The sequence below is a fragment of the Camelus bactrianus genome, chromosome 2, assembly GCF_048773025.1.
Source record: "Camelus bactrianus isolate YW-2024 breed Bactrian camel chromosome 2, ASM4877302v1, whole genome shotgun sequence".
Lineage (NCBI taxonomy): Eukaryota > Metazoa > Chordata > Mammalia > Artiodactyla > Camelidae > Camelus > Camelus bactrianus.
In genome coordinates, this window is record NC_133540.1 from 61,496,078 (window position 1) to 61,515,498 (window position 19,421).

The 19,421-nt window shown below is 33.0% G+C and overlaps 1 protein-coding gene across 2 annotated transcripts in view; it reads right to left on the bottom strand.

Annotated features, from left to right (window-relative positions):
- Positions 1–19,421, bottom strand: part of AIMP1 (aminoacyl tRNA synthetase complex interacting multifunctional protein 1) — a 34,114-nt gene that overhangs the window by 3,130 nt on the left and 11,563 nt on the right. For both annotated transcript variants that reach the window (XM_010953630.3, XM_074342737.1), the window contains exons 3-6: positions 17,645–17,758; positions 14,720–14,890; positions 9,286–9,497; positions 6,242–6,410 (exon numbers count right to left, since the gene is read on the bottom strand). In XM_010953630.3, coding sequence (XP_010951932.1) covers positions 6,242–6,410; positions 9,286–9,497; positions 14,720–14,890; positions 17,645–17,758 — 666 coding nt within the window. The remainder of the gene's footprint in view (positions 1–6,241; positions 6,411–9,285; positions 9,498–14,719; positions 14,891–17,644; positions 17,759–19,421) is intronic.

The following is a 19,421-nucleotide window of genomic DNA, read 5'->3' on the forward strand; positions in this document are numbered from 1 at the left end:
TCAGTAAATAAAACTGATTCACACAACTAAAAATTTGAGATTGCATTAAAACCCATCACATTATGATCACCAAATATAAATCAGAGCTGAAGTCTTGAATACAGTGCTAGCCTCTGGCTTACTCAAAACATTTCTCAGTAACACAATGTTTGGTAGGGTATAAAGTCAGTCTGAAACGAAAGTTTAAATCACCTCCCATGAAAAGTTTACCTAGTATTTTAAACATTTAAAAAAAAATGAACTCTATTTTCCAGAGAAATCTTTCATCATTCCTGTGTTATATCCTTCTTATAAATCTTATTTTCCTAATTTTCTTTTCTTTCTTTTTTTTTTTTTTTTTTTGTTATGGCTATCCAAAGAAGGTAAGTGATGATATCAATAAAAGTTTAAAGCTAAAAACTGTAGAGCCTCTGTAATTGCTAAACACATACCAATAATCATCATTTGGAAACACACATATTGCAAGAGAACTCATCTTTCAGAGATTATTTTAGGACTACTCATTCTAAATAAAACACATAGATAATAGGAACTAATTAAAAAAAATCTGTACAGATGTAAAAAGCTGTGACTACCACCTCAGCATTTAAAATCTACAAATAGTAGTAAATATGAATTCCAGAGATCCAGGCTTTCACAAGTCTGGAACAGAAGCCAAAAATTTCATTTTAATTAGGCCATTCTATTGTACAAAATGCTCACTGATCATCAGCTTCTCTGATATCTGCCAAGGCCATAAAAAGCTTAGCACTAACTTAATTACTTTATGTTTTCATTAACTGAGCTTTTGAATTATAATAATTGTAACTATCACCTTGTGTGGTACAAACACTAAAGTATAACTTTGCAAATAGGGGTCAATCACTTTTACAAAACTAATTAATAGAGAAAAATAGTTTTTGACAGGAATGATCTTGGCAACCATGAAGGCAGATACTCAGGTCTGTTCTCCAAACACTGGTGGGGTTTTTTTTGGTGTGTTTTGTACATGTTTTACTAGCATGTTTCCTTCATTAACCAATTTATTGACCTCCTACTCTATGTCTGACATTTTTCTGGAATATAATTCTAGACATGTTCAGAAAAAAAGCAGTTAAGCAACTGGAAGAGTGTAGTGCCTGAGGGATGAGATGGGAAATACTATGGGAAAAAGGAAATCTAGGTAGAAGATTGGGAGATGCATTTTCTCCCTTGGGAAATGTTAGTGAAGACTAGTAGGTATAAGTGACTGAATAATATAGCCAAGGGAATGAACATGGAAAAAAAAAGAGAAGAGGTCAAGCATGGAAAAAGAGAAAAGGTCAAGGGTCAAGGGTCAAGGGCCAAGGTCAGAGGCACTCTAACTAAGAGGTCAGGGAGGTAAGAAGAATCAGCAAAGGAGACGAGCAGAGCAGCCAGTGAAGCATGAGGACCACCACGCAGGTGTGGTGTCAGAAGCCAAGTTAAAATTAATTAAGGACTGAGAACTAGCCATGGATTTAGCTACAGGGAGTAACTGGTGACCTTGACAAGAGCAGTTCTGGTGGAACAGTGGACAGAGAAACCTCATCAAAATGGGTTTTACAGAAAAGAATCAAATACAAACAGGTTTTTTGGGTTTTTTTTTTAATTTTAAAAAACATTTTATTAGTTTCAGGTATACAACATAGTAATTAGATATTTTTATACATTATTAAATGAAAACTGGGAGAAGATCAATTACTATCTGTCACCATACAAAGTTGTTACAATATTAATTATATTCCCTACATATACATTATATCCCTGTGACTTACTTATTTTATAGCTGTAAGTTTGTACCTCTTCATTGCCTTCACCTATTTTGTCCATCCTCCAGCCTCTTTCCCCTCTAGTAACTATCAGTTTGTTCTCTGTATCTACAATTTTCTGTTTTATTTGTTTGTTTTGCTTTTTAGATTCCACATATACGTAAAATCATATGGGATTTGTCTTTATCTGACTTATTTTACTAAGCATAATACACTCAAGGTCCATCCGTATTGCTACAAATGGTAAGATTTCATTCTTTTAATGGTTCAGTGATATTACATTGTGTGTGTGTGTGTGTGTGTGTGTGTGTGTGTGTGTGTGTGTGTGTGTGTGTGTACATACATATATATTTCCCACATCTTTTTTATCTATTCATCTATCGATGAACACTTAGGTTGCTTCCATATCTTGGCTATCATAAACAATGCTGCAATGAACGTAGGGGTGCGTATATCTTTCCAAGTTAGTTTTTGTTTCCTTCAGATAAATACCTAGAAGTGAAATTTCTGGGTCATATGGTAATTCTACTTTTAGGTTTTTGAGGAATCTCCATACTGTTTTCCACAGAGGCTGCACCAATTTACATTCCCTCCAACAGTGCACGAGGGTTCCCTTTTCTCCACATCCTCACCACATTTACAACTGACTCAAAAAATACCTAGGAATAAATTTAACTGAGGAGTTGGAAGACCTGTACTCTGAAAACTGTAAGACACTGAGGAAAGAAACGGAAGATGACACAAATAAATGGAAAGATACATTGTGTTCATGGACTGGAAGAATCAGTATCGCTAAGATGTCCATACTATCCAAAGCAATCTCCAGATTCAATGCAATCTCTACCAAAATTTGCATGGCATTTTTCTTAGAACTAGAACAAATAATCCTACAATGTGTATGGAAACACAAAAGACCTTAAATAGCCAAAGCAATCTTAAGAAAGAAAAACAAGGCTGGAGGTGTCATATTTGAAACTATACCAAACTTGAAATTATACTACAAAGCTGTAGTAATCTTAACAGTATACTGCCACAAAAACAGACACAAAGATAAATGGAACAGAAGAGAGCCCGTGCTCAAATCAACAATTAATCTGTGACGAAGGAGGCAAGAATACACAATGGGGGAAAGACGGTCTCTTCCATAAATGGTGTTAGGAAAACTAGACAGCTACATACAAAAGAATCAAACTGGACTCCTTTCTTACACCATATACAAAAATAAACTCAAAGTGGATTAAAGACTTAAATGTAAGTCCTGAAACCATAAAACTCCTGGAAGAAAACACAGGCAGTAACCTCTTTGATATCAGTCTTAATATTTTGTTAAATATGTCTCCTCAGGCAAATGCAACAATAGAAAAAATAAACAAATGGGACTACATCAGACTAAAAAGTTTTTGCACAGTGAAGTAAAGCCACCAAGAAAACTAAAAGGCAATCAACTGAATGAGAGATAATATTTGGATATATATCTAACATATATAAAGAACTCATACCACTCAATAAAAAAATTATTTTTAAAGAACAAATAGGTCCAAAAGTTAAAGACTCTTGCATATCATACATGCTTTGTGATTCAACATTAACATATATTTATTAATAATACTCAATATCAATAGAAATAAGCATGATCTTAGAAGTTAAAATTTGAATGTAAATTCTCATTTATCATTAGACCAAAAATAGTGCATTCTCAAAAAAAAAAGGGGGGGTGTCATAGCCTTTGTCTCCTAGCTATAATACTATTTTCAAGTTATTTTTGCTTGATGCTTTAGGGACCAGTTACCATATTTAAATACTAAAATTTATGGCTTCACACATTTAAGATTAAAAAAAAAGTAGTGAAGAGGTTTTTAGCCAGTGTTATAAAAATATTACTTGGCATCTTCTAAACCCAATGGAAATTTTTGGTTTTGTAATTGGAGAAAACAGCTGTTAAGTGTAAAAGCCTATTCAAAGCCAAATAGCAATTCAAAGGTTTGAGCCCCAACTGCAGTTTCTATACCATACTTAATATATACAACATGAAATATAAATCTCTAGACACTGAGTACATCTAACTTCACATCAAAATGTACCAGCAGACACCTTAAGCTTTAAAATGTAAAACATATGGTGAAAAATAAAGCACTGATAAATCATGGCTCTCTCTGGGAAAAGGAAGAAGAAAGAATTAAGACTAATGGTCTGTTGCATACATAGTATTAACTGTTATTTCCTTTCAGATTTACTGCTACAGAAGCAGTAACTGATATGGAAGCGTAAGCAAGATGAGTATTAACAGACCACATGTCTCTAAATGTATCAATTATTTGATGCTGTTCAGCTTGGTTAAGCATATTATAATTTATAAGAAAATAATTCAAACAACCTTATGGGCCCCTTTAACATTAGGTTTTCCTTTCTTTCATTTTACAAATATTTTTTGTACATGATCTATATATTCATATGCTAAGACACAAGGAGAAACTATAAATATGGAAGAAATATCACACTTTGGAACAATGTAAATAAAAACACACAAATAGCCAAACAGATTGAAAGATTAAAAAATATAGCAAAAGCAAGAAACCCATACTGGGTTATTAGCATCTCTAATTTAGTCACCGAGTAACTAAAAACAACAACAACTGTCAATAGACTTAATAATAACATTCAAATAATAACAACTGATTCAAGGGTTGAAATATTAATCCATTAATTCTATAAGACAAGGGAATGAAAGTTGTTATAGAAAAAAAAGAACTATAAGCCTTCTCTAACGAAATAGTCCATATGAATTCATAGTAAGCAACAATCAACAAACAAAAATGCTAACAGTATTAGAGGTTCAGGCACATCTACTGATCCTTCTACAAACTCTAAATAGCCTTAAGCAAGTAACTAAGTTTTGATGGGTCTCAGTTTCCAAATTTGTAAAATAGTGGGTTAAAGTAGATGATCTCTTCCAGTTCTAAACATCTACAATTTATATCAAAAATAAAACTTAAAATGTACTAAATCATAAGTATTTAAGTAAAAAGGAAGGCAAATGTTAATCTGAAAAGGTAAACCAAGATTTGGGGTTTTTTTCCCTCAATATATGATGAATCCTAAAAGAAAAAAGTTGGTTATTATTGTTATTCCATTCCAACTTAGTGAGAGACTTCTAAACAATTTCAGGTTTGTCACATATACACATGACAGCTTATCCAGAAGCATGAAGTCTGGGGAAGTGTTTTGATATCCTGGTAAGTAGAGTGGCAATCATGTGCTCCTAGAACCTAAAGTCATCATGCTGCTTCGAGAAATGATTCAGACTGGGATTTCCCCCAAACCTAATTTACCAGAGAAAGTTCTAAGAGCACAGACCATTATGATTTCCAATCTAACAAAGTTTAAAACATACACATGCAATCAAAATCACGGATACTTGTTAAATAACTTCCGTAGTTTTTAGATTAGTCTACTTTGGATTAGGAGTGGAGAGCTGACTTTCAAGGAAGTTAACTCATGCTTTTATCCATTTTTTTAATCTTATTATTCCAATGTTAAAATTCTTCATATCCTAGTATTTCATCAAACACAGTTAACACAGGATTAAAAAAAATAGGACTATACAATCACATCAGCCTTGCTATTCCATTAAAACTCTGCTATTTCTACAAATATGTCTCCAAATCAATTCTGACTTTTAAACCTAATTCTACTCGTTATCCTAATTTATTTCTGCTTTCCCTTACTCAAGTCAAATGAACAGCTTCTGTAAATGCAGTCTTTTAATTTCTAACTCTTTTTCCTCTTACGAGATCTTCCCTCTTTTAAGAAAGAAATATTTTTCTACATCTGCCAAGCATCCTTTCTCTTCTGCTTCAAAGACTTATTTGAAGAAAGTTTCTCACACATTATGGAGCTTCATCTGTCTCAGAAGCATTTTATTGGAGAGAATAAGCAATATGAAATGAAACTTCCTTTTAGGCTATAAAAATAAGTATAAATTTTGACTGAAGAGATTTTTCTCTATACCCTCAAGTCTGGTAAAAGCATATGCAAGTATATTATTAGACAGACTTAGAAAATTATACATTTTTCCCTTCCTGTCTGACCTTTTTATCTCTTCATTTTTCTGTATTGCATTCTGAGACAATGCACAGCTTAAATGATTTTGCAACACATTAATTTGTTCTCTATCCACATTACCCTCTTCTGCTATGTAGGTATCAAAATTAGTACTTCACCTAGGGTAAAATCTCTTCGGTGTTTTCTGTAAACTGAGTGTTCACGGGAAGAGGGTGATTAGATGGTTGTACTCAGTGTGCCAACTTGAGTCAATCTCAATAAACTTGATAACAATATCAGTAATAATAGTCATTTAAAGTTAAAGACTTGTAAGTCATACACAGGACTGATTTTAAATTTAAACATTCCAAGCACAGCTTTGAGAACAATAATTTCCAAACTATTTTAAATAAGGACTAATAAATACTTACCAGGGAAAGCATCAAAAGTAACTCTGTCTCCAGGAACAGACCCATCGGGAGGTGCCAAGATTTCAACTTTCTCTGGTGAGCTAGCACACATCACCATTGCTTGGGATACTACTCCCCTCATCTTTGCAGGTTTCAGGTTACAAAGTAAAATCACCATCCGATTTTGCATCTGTGTGAAATACAAACTGATGATTAAAGACGTATAGAGCTTTAGAATAATCATAATCATAGAATACATTAAAGTACATCTATATGCTAAATAGCAAATGTTCTATTTTTGTGGCTGTTTTTATTTTTATTTGTGTCCCAAATCTTTTATGTTGTTAAGTTTTATATCAACATGAAAAAAAATTCTACAAGCTGCCAATACATTATAAATCAAAGAGCAAAGGTAAGGCCTTTCACTTAAGTATTTATTGAATGAACAAATAAATGATTGAGTAAAACAGATTTGGTTTTGAATAGCTACCATGTACTAGCAATGAGACTGAATAAAGTTGATCTCCCTGTATAAAGTCGATGAAGCAAATGATATTAAATATTTGTCACAAGGATTAAATCATAACATGTATGTAAACACTTAGATTAGCATTAGCACTAAACAAATGCATAATCATTTTCTCCTACATGTTTGTCATTTTCAAAACTATGCAAGATTCATTTCCTAATTTAAAAAATACTGTTCACTTAACAATTCAAGCAGTATGCACACCACAATTAAACTTAGGGCTATTTCTACAATTTATTATAGAAATAAACAAATTTCTTTAAACTTCAAAAGTTGAAGTCTCTTAATTTTTTCCCCAACACACAAAAATAAGAAACACAGTTGTTTAAATTCTTTCAACAGGTTTAAAATAAAAGAACATATGAGAGCACTATCACTATGGGGCAGGAGAGTGGGTGAGAATTCTGGATAAAAAAATTTTACAAATAAATGTTATGTGTAAATTTACCTCCTAATTCTATGATTAAAAAATATAAGCCTAAGAATTGAATGTAAAAAGCCCTCTTTTTGGAGGTCTTCATGAATAAGACTCTTCTTCAAACAAATAACTGTAATGTCACATAAATGAGAACTTTAAAAAAAAAACCATAGCAAATATGTATAAGAAAAACAACAGCGTTAGCTATATGCACTCTGTTAAGAATTAGATGATAGCTGGGGATATTTATCTCAGAAAAATAGACAAATGTAGAAAATCTGGTATGCAATTTTGGGGCTAAGTGCTGTTACTTTATAGAATGCTTACTAGTACTGACTTGATGGGTTAGATACAGATGTGTATATAAATAACTTTGCTTGTGGCTGCGAGTGGCAGCTTTAGGAAGAGAAGAAATAGTCTGCAACTTATAAGAACAAAGATGAAGTCCCATTGAGGAAGAGTTTTTCCAATTTTGAGCTGGCTCAAGATCAGTTGGTTCTTTTCTCCAAGGCTCCTTATGAATCTAACTTCATAAGTACTTATGAAGGAGCCCTGGTCCTGTACAAAATGAATGTTAACAAGAAAAAAACAAAACATGTGCCAAGTTTATCTTTTTTTTAGAGATAAGAGAAATTTCTTCACTGATCTCCTTAATTCCATCTTTCTCCCCTCAGCAAAGCAACCAGATGATACTATTAGTATGTGAGACAGATCATGTTACTCCTTAGCTCAAAAATCCTCCAATGGCTTTCATCTCACTCAGCATAAAAGCCTAAGTCTCTACAATGATCTGTAAGAACCTTTTATCATTTGGCACCCTCATCTCTGATTTCATCTCCCATGGCATTTCCCCTTGCTTACTCTGCTACAGTGACACTGGCCTCCTGCTGTTCTTCAAACATCCCAGGCATACATCTGACTCAGGGCTGCCTGAAAATGCTCTCCCACCAGACAGAATAACTTGTTTTCTTCATTTTCTTAGACCTTTACTTAAATATCACTTTCTTTGGCACTCCTTGGCCACTTTATATAGACAACGTCTTCCTAGCCTTAATACTTCCTAGATTCTTTCCCTACTTTACTTTTCTCCTGGTATTTATCGTTATGTAACATAGTATGTATTATAATTTTCTGACTCCCCAATTGGAATATGAGCTTCATAAAGGCAGGGTTTCTTGCTTTTTTTTCTTTTTAAACATATCTATCTATCTATCTACCTACTTATCTATCTATTTTAATTCACTGTTGTCCCCCTTGCCTAGAATAGTTCCTGGTACACTGTGGGTGCTTAATAAATATCTGCATGCAGAAACATGAATGAATGAATGCAGGAACTTGCGCAAGTTCACAATGCCAATAAGCAACAGAGTTGGCAATGAACAGAGGGGCAGACCATCTTAATACTGAAGTCTATGGTCTTTGTGATATCTTTGAAGCACCATGAGGCAGAGGAAATAGGTAGATGACTCAAATTACTAAAGAAGATGTCTAGAAAGAGCAAATTAAAAACTACTACTGTCTTTGATTCTTTCCAATGTCATTGGAAACATATATATACATTTAAATACTTAAGTAATAAAATACAAAACATCCAACATTTAGTGAGTAAGTAATACCATTAAAAACTGCAAGTTCGATTTTCATGATTCCCTCTCCTCTTTATTCTTCAGGTATGAAAATACTTCTTGAGTTATTAAGAAAAAAAAAAACTCATTCTCTTACTTTTAGATTGGAGCTGTCTGAGTTTATGTAACAGGGAGTTTTAAAAAATCAAGGAATAATAAAATTCCATGATGGTACAATGAAGATGAAAAAAATACATATTATATTTTATACAAAACACCAATATAAAAACATTTTTGAAAATTAAGAAAAAATAATACATCTTTTCTTCTTTCCATGATCATGAATTTGATCTTAATTTATACATCGTTTACAAGTTTTTGGTAGTTATATGCACTTTTGGTGGAATTCATTACATTCAAATGAATCAACTGAATTAACCAATATTGGCTCATGTTGAATGGTAATCTGATACAAAATCATATGAAAAATCATTCAGAAAGAGGGAATGAAAGTGACATGTATATGTAAAGTAATTTTAGCTGTTCAGATTACCTGTTCAAGAGGAACATGATTCACCAGGCCACTGACAACTGTTCTTGGGGTTGTTTCCCCAACATCTACTTCTTCCACATACAAAGAATCTGCATCAGGGTGTTTTTTGGCCGTGATGATACAACCAATTCGAAGATCAAGACGGGAAACATCGACAGGCTTAGAGTCAGCGCTTCCTGCTACTGATTGCTGCTTTTTCTCCTTTTTCTCTCCTAAAAAATACTTATGAATGAGTAAACATCGGAAGTAAAACAAAAATACACTATGAAAAACTCCAAAGCATTAATACTGATGAGTTTAAAAGAAAAATGAAAGTGTTTATCTCCTATATTCACTTACATAAAAACAAAGGAAAGAATTATTCATATCATAACATCTTAATTCTATTTTAGCTGCTTCTCCATTGAGTACCTGTCTCTCTAGCTGATGACATAGCGTAGACGTTCGTAATCTATGGCTCACAGACCAAATCCAGCTTGCTACCTGTCAAACAGCTTTACTAGAACAAAACCATATTCATTAATTTATGTATTGTTTGGATGCCTTTGTACTACAGCAGAGTGAAGAAGCTGTAACAGAGACTTTACAGCCTGCAAAGCTTATTAACATATTTACTAAAGAGCCCTTTACAGAGAAAGTTTACCTATCCCTGAAACAGCCATGTAAAGAATTTTTTAAGATTTACTGTGACTCTAGAGAGTGAAAAATTATTTATTTATAAAGAATACCACAATCAGTAGCCAATAATAGAATGAACTACAATCAAATATAATTTCACTGATAAAATGTTTCTCTCATCAGTTAAACACACCAATAAATATACAGTGAATTTCTCCATTTCTTATATTTCCCTGAAGACTTACTAGGGCTTTAGGTTTATCCACAGCAACTATTTGAGGGGAATAGAACACTTTATTCTGATTATGTTTTTAAAATTTTACTACTACTTATATGCTTCTAATATAACTTTCATTAGCAAAAGATACTTTAGCCACTGAATCAAAATGCAACCTGTAAAGAGTTCATATTTCCTAAGTTTACATTTAGCTTCTCTGGCATCAAAAAAAAATTTTTTTTAAGTAAAACAAAATAAAAACTTATTTATCTTCCAACTACAAGGTTGAGATAAGGTAATGTGGCTTCGAAGCATCCTTTCTCAACTATATCTTTGTTTCATCTTTGAACAAATATTTACTGAGATCTAAGACACAGCAAATTGTAAGATTAGTGGCCCACACTAGCCAGGCACTAAAAATCTCTTTTAAGACAGATGTATACAAGGAACATGTGATAAACATTTCATACACAAAAAAACATAGAAACACAGAGAAGAATAATTCTCTCCACTCTCCAGAGTGGGAACAAATGATTTTGTATAAAGGACATTCACAATTTATACAAAGATAGTTTACAAAGGTGGGTGTAGAGCTAGTTCAAAATAATGGACAATTTTTAATCTCATTAGCATTTTTTTTTAACAAACACCATCTTCCATATAACATTCTAGGAAAAGATTTTTTTAATGGTAAAGACATAAATGATACAAAAATGTATGCATAATTACTAGAAAAAAACACACCAAAAATCTTAATAGCAGTTGTCTTTGAGTGATAAACTATATATTTACTCTAAAATACTATACACAGTATAACAGTACGATATAACTATATTCATAAACATTTTTTAACTTTAATCTACCACCTGAGCATCTGAAATACCTTTATCAGCAATCCATATTACAGAGGTGATTGCAAAAATCAACATCTATACCAAAATTCTGTTAGTCATCATAAGGGATTTTATAAATGTTTTGCTGACAAATGATTGATGCTCATATGTGGCAGTACAGAAAGACTATATGAGCACTAAAGCCCCTGCTTGAGCAGAATTTTGGAATCTGGCAATCTTAGCAGCCAAACATTTATGCAACAGCCCACTGTTTCAGCAATGTCCAATACAGGAGCTGTCAACCCCATACAGCTATTTACATTTAAATTTAAAATTAAATTAAAAATTCAGTTTTTCAGTCATACCAGACACATTTCAAATGTTCATAGCCACATGTGGCTATTGGCTACTGTGTTGGATAATGCAGCTACACAAAACAGAAAGCTCTATTGGAGAGAGGCATTCTAGACCTAGACCTCCAGTTGGACTTGCATGCTCCCTCCTCCCACAAAGGAAGATATGGTTGCTCCATTTGACCAGAAGGTTGACTGATCCTGTAGCCACAATAATGCACCCTCTTTGAGGAGGGAACTCACCAAACTTGTAAGAACAGGATGCATGATAAAATTAATAAAGTGAAAGAATAAGCCTGACTTGCTTCCATTGTAACCATTACCACCTAGTGGTGAAGTTATGTAAGAAGGGATGTCCAGGCCCTAACTACTTCTAACAGAGGCTCCTGATGCTTACCAAGAGGAACTGACAAGTGTTAGGTGCTAAAATGGCTTTGGTTAGTTCATAAACCCCTCAACCATTTCATATTTTCCAAAAAAAAATTTTAAATGAGTATAAGTATTATGAGAGGCATGCATAATGAATTACAATAGCACTTTTTAAGACATATTTGGGGAAACAAAGTCTAGAAAGGAATAAAGGAGAGAAGTCAGATTTATGATTGAAAAAATAGCTTCCACAGCAAGGTAAACTAGAAAGCATGAGGCTTTAACATTAATTCAAATGAGATCATGAGAACCTGAGCTACCTGGAAGCACCTAACAAAATGGAGGCACAGAGCTGGTCTCCAGATGTGTTTTGGTGGTAGAAATTACAGGCATACCTGATTTTATTGTGCTTCCCTTTATTATGCTTCAGATATTGCATTATTTTACAAATTGAAGGTTTATGGCAACTCTGCATCAAGCAAGTCTCTTGGCACCATTTTTCCAAAAGCACTTGTTCATTTCATGTCTCTCTGTCACATTTTGGTAATTTTTGCAATATTTCAAACTTTTTCATTATTATTATATTTGTTATGGTGATCTGTGGTCAGTGATCTTTGATGTTACTATTGTAATTGCAAATACCCATATAAAATGTTAAATAAATGTTGTGTGTTGTGACTGCTCTACTAACCAGATGAAACCATCCCTCTCCCTTTCCTCAGGCCTCTCTATTCCTTGAGACACACTGTTGAAATTTGGCCAATTAATAACCCTACAATGGTCTCTTAGTGTTCAAAGGAAAGGAAGAATCACACATCCTTTACTTTAAATCAAAAGCTAGAAATGATTAAGCGTAGAGAGGAAGGCACATCAAAACCTGAGACAGGCCGGAACCTAGATCTCTTGTGCCAGTTAGCCAAGTTGTGAATGCAAAAGAAAGTTGAAGGAAATTAAAAGTGCTACTCCAATGAAGACATGAATGGTAAGAAAGCAAAACAGTCTTATTGGTGACATGGAGAAAGTTTTAGCCGGTCTGGATAGAAACCAGCCAGAACATTCCCTTAAGTCAAAGCCCAAAAGCCACAGCAAAGCCCCAACTTTCTTCAATTTTGTGAAGGCTAAGAGAGATAAGAAATCTGCAAAAGAAAAGTTTAAAGTCAGCAGACACTGGTTCATGATTTAAAGAAAGTTGTCTCCATAACATAAAAATTCAAGGTGAAGTAGTAAGTGCAGATGTAGAAGCTGCAAGTTATCCAGAAGCTCTAGCTGAGATCATTAATGAGGGTGGCTCTTTACACTAAACAACAGATTTTCCACGTAGGTGAAACAGCATTCTATTGGAAAAAGATGCCATCTAGGACTTTCATAGCTAGAGAGAAGTCAATCCCTAGTTTCAAAGGACAGGCTGACTGTCTTGTCAGGGGCTAATGCAGCTGGTGACTTTAAGTTGAAGCCAATGCTCATTTACCATTCCAAAAACTGTGGGGCCCTTAAAAATGATGCTAAATCTATTCTGCCTGTGCTCTATAAATGAAACACCAAAGCCTGTATGACAGCACATCTGTTTACAACATGGTTTACTAAATATTTAAAGCCCACTGTTGAGACTTTCTGCTCAGAAAATAATGAGTCTGTTCAAACTGTTCCTGCTCACCCACAATGCACCTGGTCACCCAAGAGCTCTGATGAAGATGTGCAATGAGACTAAGGTCTGTAGCCCATGGATCAAAAAGTAATTTTGACTTTCAAGCCTTATTATTTAAGAAATACATTTTTGTAAGGCTATAGATACCATAGTGATTCTCCTGATGGAGCTAGGCAGTCAACTGAAAACCTTCTGGAAAGCATTTGCTATTCTAGACACCATAAAGAACATTTGTAATTAACAAAAAGAGGTCAAATATCAACATTAACAGGGGTCTGGAGGAAGCTGATTTCAATCCTCATGGATGATTTGAGGGGTTCAAGAAGTCAGTGGAGGAAGGAACTGCAGATGTGATGGAAACAGCAAGAGAACTAGAATTAGAAGTGGAACCTGAAAGTGTGACTGAATTATTGAGATCTCATGATAAAATTTAATGGATAAAGAGTTGCCTCCAATGGATGAGCAAGATTGAGAGGAAGATTCAATCAATACAGCAAACTTCACTGTCTTATTTTTAAAAGTTACCACAGGCACCCCAGCCTTCAGCAAGGTTGCTGATCAGTCAGAAGCCATCAATATCAAAAAAAGACTCTCCCAGCAAAAAGATTATGACTTGCTGAAAGCTCAGGTGATAGCTAGCATTAGCAATAAAGTACTTTTAATTAAGGTGTGTATGTTATTTTTTAAGACGTAGTACTATTGAACACTTAATAGACTACAGTATAGTGTAAACTAACTTTCACATGTACTGGGAAACCAAAAAATTCTGATTTGCTTTCTTGCAATATTTGCTTTATTGCAGTGGTCTAGAATCAAACCGGCAGCATTTACAAGGTATGCCTGTATAGGCTTCGGTAGCCAATTAGATATGAAAATTGAGGGACAGGGACAAGTTTAAGTTGACTGTAAGATTTCTAGTCTGATTGCCTAAGTGGACATGATACACCTCCTACTTCAGTTCCTTGGGGTTCCTCAAACCTTAACACCCCCATGCCTTAGTTCATACCTTCTGCTTTTTCTGTCTTCACAAATGGTTCTAAGGTAACTTTCTACCTGTGACTTCTCTGAAGTCCCTATATACTATATATACTCTATATATACACCTAAATTCAGTCAGATCAAACTATACAAGAGCCTCTACACTTAATCTTTATTTTCTACGTTTTAAGTTATGCTGGTCTCTCTACCTCAAATGCCACACTCTTACTTACCCCTGTCAACCTGGTCAATCTTCACATGTCCTTTAGGGCCCAGCTTCTCTATTCCAATATCCGATTATTCCAAACTTTATTCTAGTTCATAAAAGTTTGAACTTTTCTTTGTGACGCCATTATTGTTATCAAAAATGTTGATCTGATAAACCAGTCAAGTGACAAATAACTTTAAAGGTTAAAAATACCTTTCTTTTCAATTTTATCCTTCACCTTCTTTTCTTCTCCTTCTCCTTCTCCTTTTATCTGCTCTTTGGCACCAGAAGATATGGTTGTTATTGGTATAGACTGTACCACATTTTCAGAAGCTGTAGAATCAGCTTGCAGTGGAGTATCAGATGGGAATGGTATTTGTTTCACTGACAGAGAAAATGAAATAGATAATGCCATTTATATTCAAACAAACAAATGGAAAACCATGAAACTGTGAATCAAAAATATGAATTTTTTTTATTGAAGTATAGTTGATATACAATATTATATAAGTTGTAGGTGTACAATACAGTGATTCACAATTTGTAAAGGTTATACTCCATGTATAGTTATTATAAAATATTGGCTATACTCTCCATGTTGCACAATATATCCTTGTAGTTTACTTTATACCTAATACTTATACCTCTTAACTCACTACCCCTATACTCCCACTCCCCACACCCCTCTCCCACTGGTAACCACTAGTTTGTTCTTTGTATCTGTGAGTCAGCTTCTTTTCTGTTATATTTAATAGTCTGTTGTATTTTTTAGATTCCATATGTAAGTGATTTAATACAGTATTTGTCTTTCTCTGACTTATTTCACTTAGCATAATACCCTCCAAATCCATCTATGCTGCTGCAAATGGCAAAATTTCATTTTTTTTAATAGCTGAGTGGTATTCCATTGTATAAATATACCACATCTTTATCCATTCATCTGTTGATGGATATTGATGCTGCTTCCATATCTTGGTGATTGTAAATAATGCTTGTATGAACATTGGGGTGCATGTATCTTTTCAAATTAGTGCTTTTGGTTTTTTAGGATATATAAACCCAGGAACGGAATTGCCAGCTCATATGGTAAAATATGAACTCTTTTTAAAACAGAAATTCATTGTATTTGAGTATCAAGTCTCTACTATCTGAGATTATAAAAAGGCTGCCAAGAAATTATGTATATTTTAACCATGATAAAAGAATGCATCATTTTCACTTAATCACTAACAACTAAACTGAGAAAATTATAGGTAACAACAATTTTAGCTAATATTTATTATGAACTTACTAAGTCCTAGACACTTTTCAAAATGCTTTATATGAATTAACTCTTGCAATTCTCATAAATACCCTACATGGTAAGTTCTATTCATATCCATTTACAGATGATCAACCTGAGCCAAACAGAAGACACAGGCCCTTCATACACACAGTGAGTAGGGAAGTAAGAATTTATACCCAGGCTGTCTGTCTCCAGAGACTATACCCTCATGGTTTAGCAACATGGCATGTTTTTCACTCAGGTTTTCTTTTAAACTGAACAATCAACTGGAAAGATGTTTTAGTAATAGTCATTTCTATATCAGAATTAATGGAGAGACAATAGCATCACTTGTCCATAATTCTATTTCAAAAAACAACTTTTTAAAGAAGCAAAGAAAACTGTTTCAGCAATGTTAAAAACATTTTCATAGCCTAGTGAACATACAAAAATATAATCTTGTGAGGGATTTTGATATGGCTGACATTCCGGCCAATATTCAGATCACTTTTCTGAGGTACTTTTTAAGTTCCTTGGAGGCTATTGCTTCTTTTAGTAATGTGACCCTCCATCCATTCCTATTTTATGTTTCACCATCAGACAGGAATTCAGCACTTTAATTCAAGCTGTTGGTTTGTTTTAGCATTTCATTAATAAGATGAGAATTTAAAAGTTTAATGTTTACAGGGCAATCTTCTAGAGCTAGAAGAAATGACAAGAAGTTTTACATTGCTAATATTTTAGTTGTTTATTTAATTCTATACCTATATTCCAAACCCCCTAATCTTGAGAAACATCAATTAGCCTCAAATTTTCCACTGACAAAAAATATTCTCTCCAGTTGATAGTTTTAAATAAATATTATTGATGTTTTTCCTTACTTTTATTTAGCTTACTAAGGGTAGAGTTCACAGTACAGCATTCAAAATAACTTACTGACAGAATAAAGGTCAAAAGAAGTAGTAGTAAGAGAGGTTTCCCTATACTTGGGCCTCCTTAATTCACCTAGGAAATATTTTCTCCAATACAATCAAATGCCTTCCTATGTGGTACTTTGAAATTATAATAGAATTATTATTACTATTAATGTTATTTTATAATAATGTAAATTTAGCTAGACACCTTTAAAATAATTTAAAAAAATATAATTTTATTTACAACATAATAGCTGAAATGATAATTACCTGCTGGCTTGGATAACTTATAAATAGTATTTAATTTCAGGCAAATTACTATACATCTCTCAGCTTCAATGTATAAAACAAGGATATTTATGTACAAATAATTTTAAGGATAAAATGTGTATGTATGAAGCACTTGGCACACAGTGCTTGGTATACAGAAAAACTTAATAAATGCTAATTAAGTATTATTATGGCTTACAACTATTCACTAGGGAACAGTGATGATCAAGCTGAAGTATAGTACAGAGATTAAAAACAGGTTTCTTATAAAATATATAAACAACAAGTTTCTACTGTATAGCACAGGGAACTATATTCAATATCTTATAATAACTTATGGTGAAAAAGAATACGAAAGCAAATATATGTATGTTCATGTATGACGGAAGCATTATGCTATACGCTAGAAACTGACACAACATTGTAAACTGACTATACTTCAATAAAAATATATATACCAAAAAAAAAAAGCATAGGTTTCTGAAGCCCAGCTTTGATACTTTTTGCATGATCTCAGGCAAGATCATTTGCCTCTTCTAAGTCTCTTCAATCTCGGAGGATGAATGCATGAGAAGGCTGCTGTGGGGATAAGATGAGCAACCAAGTATAAAACCTAACTTAATAAACAATAAATGATATACTAATTATTATTATAAATTAAAACAACCTATCATTTCTACATTTAATCACCTCCATTTTGAATTTCTGCCTTAATTAGCTCCTGTTTCAATTCTTCAATTTCTTTCTTCAATTTGGCATTTTCAACTCGAAGTTTCTTCTCTTCTCTCAAAGTTGCCTGCAAAACTGAGATCAAAAACATCCATATAAGATAGATACAGCAGTGCTTTCCAAATGGTTTCTTATGAATACTACTTGAAAACAGCATAGCCAGTATAAACATAGCTCATAACCAAATGTTTGGCCAGTTCCTTTACATCAGTTTAGTATTTATTAAAACAACATATTTAAAAGAGAGAGAAAAAGGGAGAAAATCTGTGAAAAGGTTTTGTTAACCAATCATTTTCCTAGCTTTTATAAAGATGCTTATGACAACTTAAATTCAGAGTTTCAGTAACATTAACTGCAAGAAACAAAGACAAATATTAGATATACTAATTTTTAAAAAACATTTTTGAGATCTAATGATACCAAACAATAAAAAATTATTCTCATTTATTCCTTTTTAGTCATTACCTTGTAAAAGGAGCTAAATAATCTTTTACTCCTAATGTCACAGAAGTTGAGCTGGTCAAACATTTAATGAATGAAATTAACTCCAAAGATTTGCTCAATATATAATATGTGTTAAAGGTGAGCAACAGGGTATATAGAAATATCAAAAAAAAAAAAAAGTTACTCTCAGTGGGGTTGGTACTGCTCCCTAGATGGGATTTTGAAAATCTGTGGTAGCATTTTGATTGTCACAAATATTACTGGCATTTGTTGGAGAGGGGTCAGGGATGCCAGATGTCCTGCAATATACTTGATACTCCTGCAAAATGAACAGTCATCTCACATCCTACAGGATATTGCAGTGACTTACTGTATATTTGTATAAGTGAAAATCTTGTTAATTATTTGAGCCTAGATCCTAACCATTTTTTATATATAAGCATGAAATATTCTTAAATGTTTTCATTATACTCTGAATTTTCTAGGAATCAAGTACCATGTAAATTAAGAAGAGACAGTACTTTGTTTTGTTCAGGAGCTTTACCTAAAGAATCATTGGTCATTCCAAGTAAGTCAAAAACATGACTGAAGGCTGCTTCTGGTATCTGAATTGCCTACACTAAGGCAGACTATATCAGTCTATATCAATCAGTGTTATACCTGTAGCATTCCTGGTGATTCCACATATCTGAACCATATAGCATATGACCTTTATATGTCTGGGAGTATAGTCCTACCTAAGTATTTACTTACTGAAATACATATTTTATTATTACTATTTAAAAATTACTTTCTTAAAAGAATTTAAAAATTCTTCTGTATATTACATCCATCTCTATATTATATATCTTCTTATTAATGGGAAGAAATATTAAGAGTTTTAAGTAATAAGAAATCACTTAAAATTTTAAGAAAAATACTTATAAAAATATTATAAAAAAAGAAATAATTAAAACAGTATTTAAAATTAAGAAAAAAACTGATAAAGGGAAAAATCTGGGGAGAGTAAATGTAGGATTCTATAAGCCACTCAGTTTTATGTAGCAGAGAAAAGCATTTATTTCTGTAAGTGATGGTAAAAGATTTTAGAATTTTCATTACATTAACATTGGCTACTGAGAAATAAATTACAGTTAAACAAACAAAACAAAAGTCAACCTACATTCTAAAAGCAGAAATTCATATTGGATATTTTTGTACATATCATAGCAATCTCTAAGCAAAACTAAAGTATTGGAAAAATAGTCAGTCATTTCATAAAATGTTTTAGCAGAGAGTAATGTGAAAGTATATA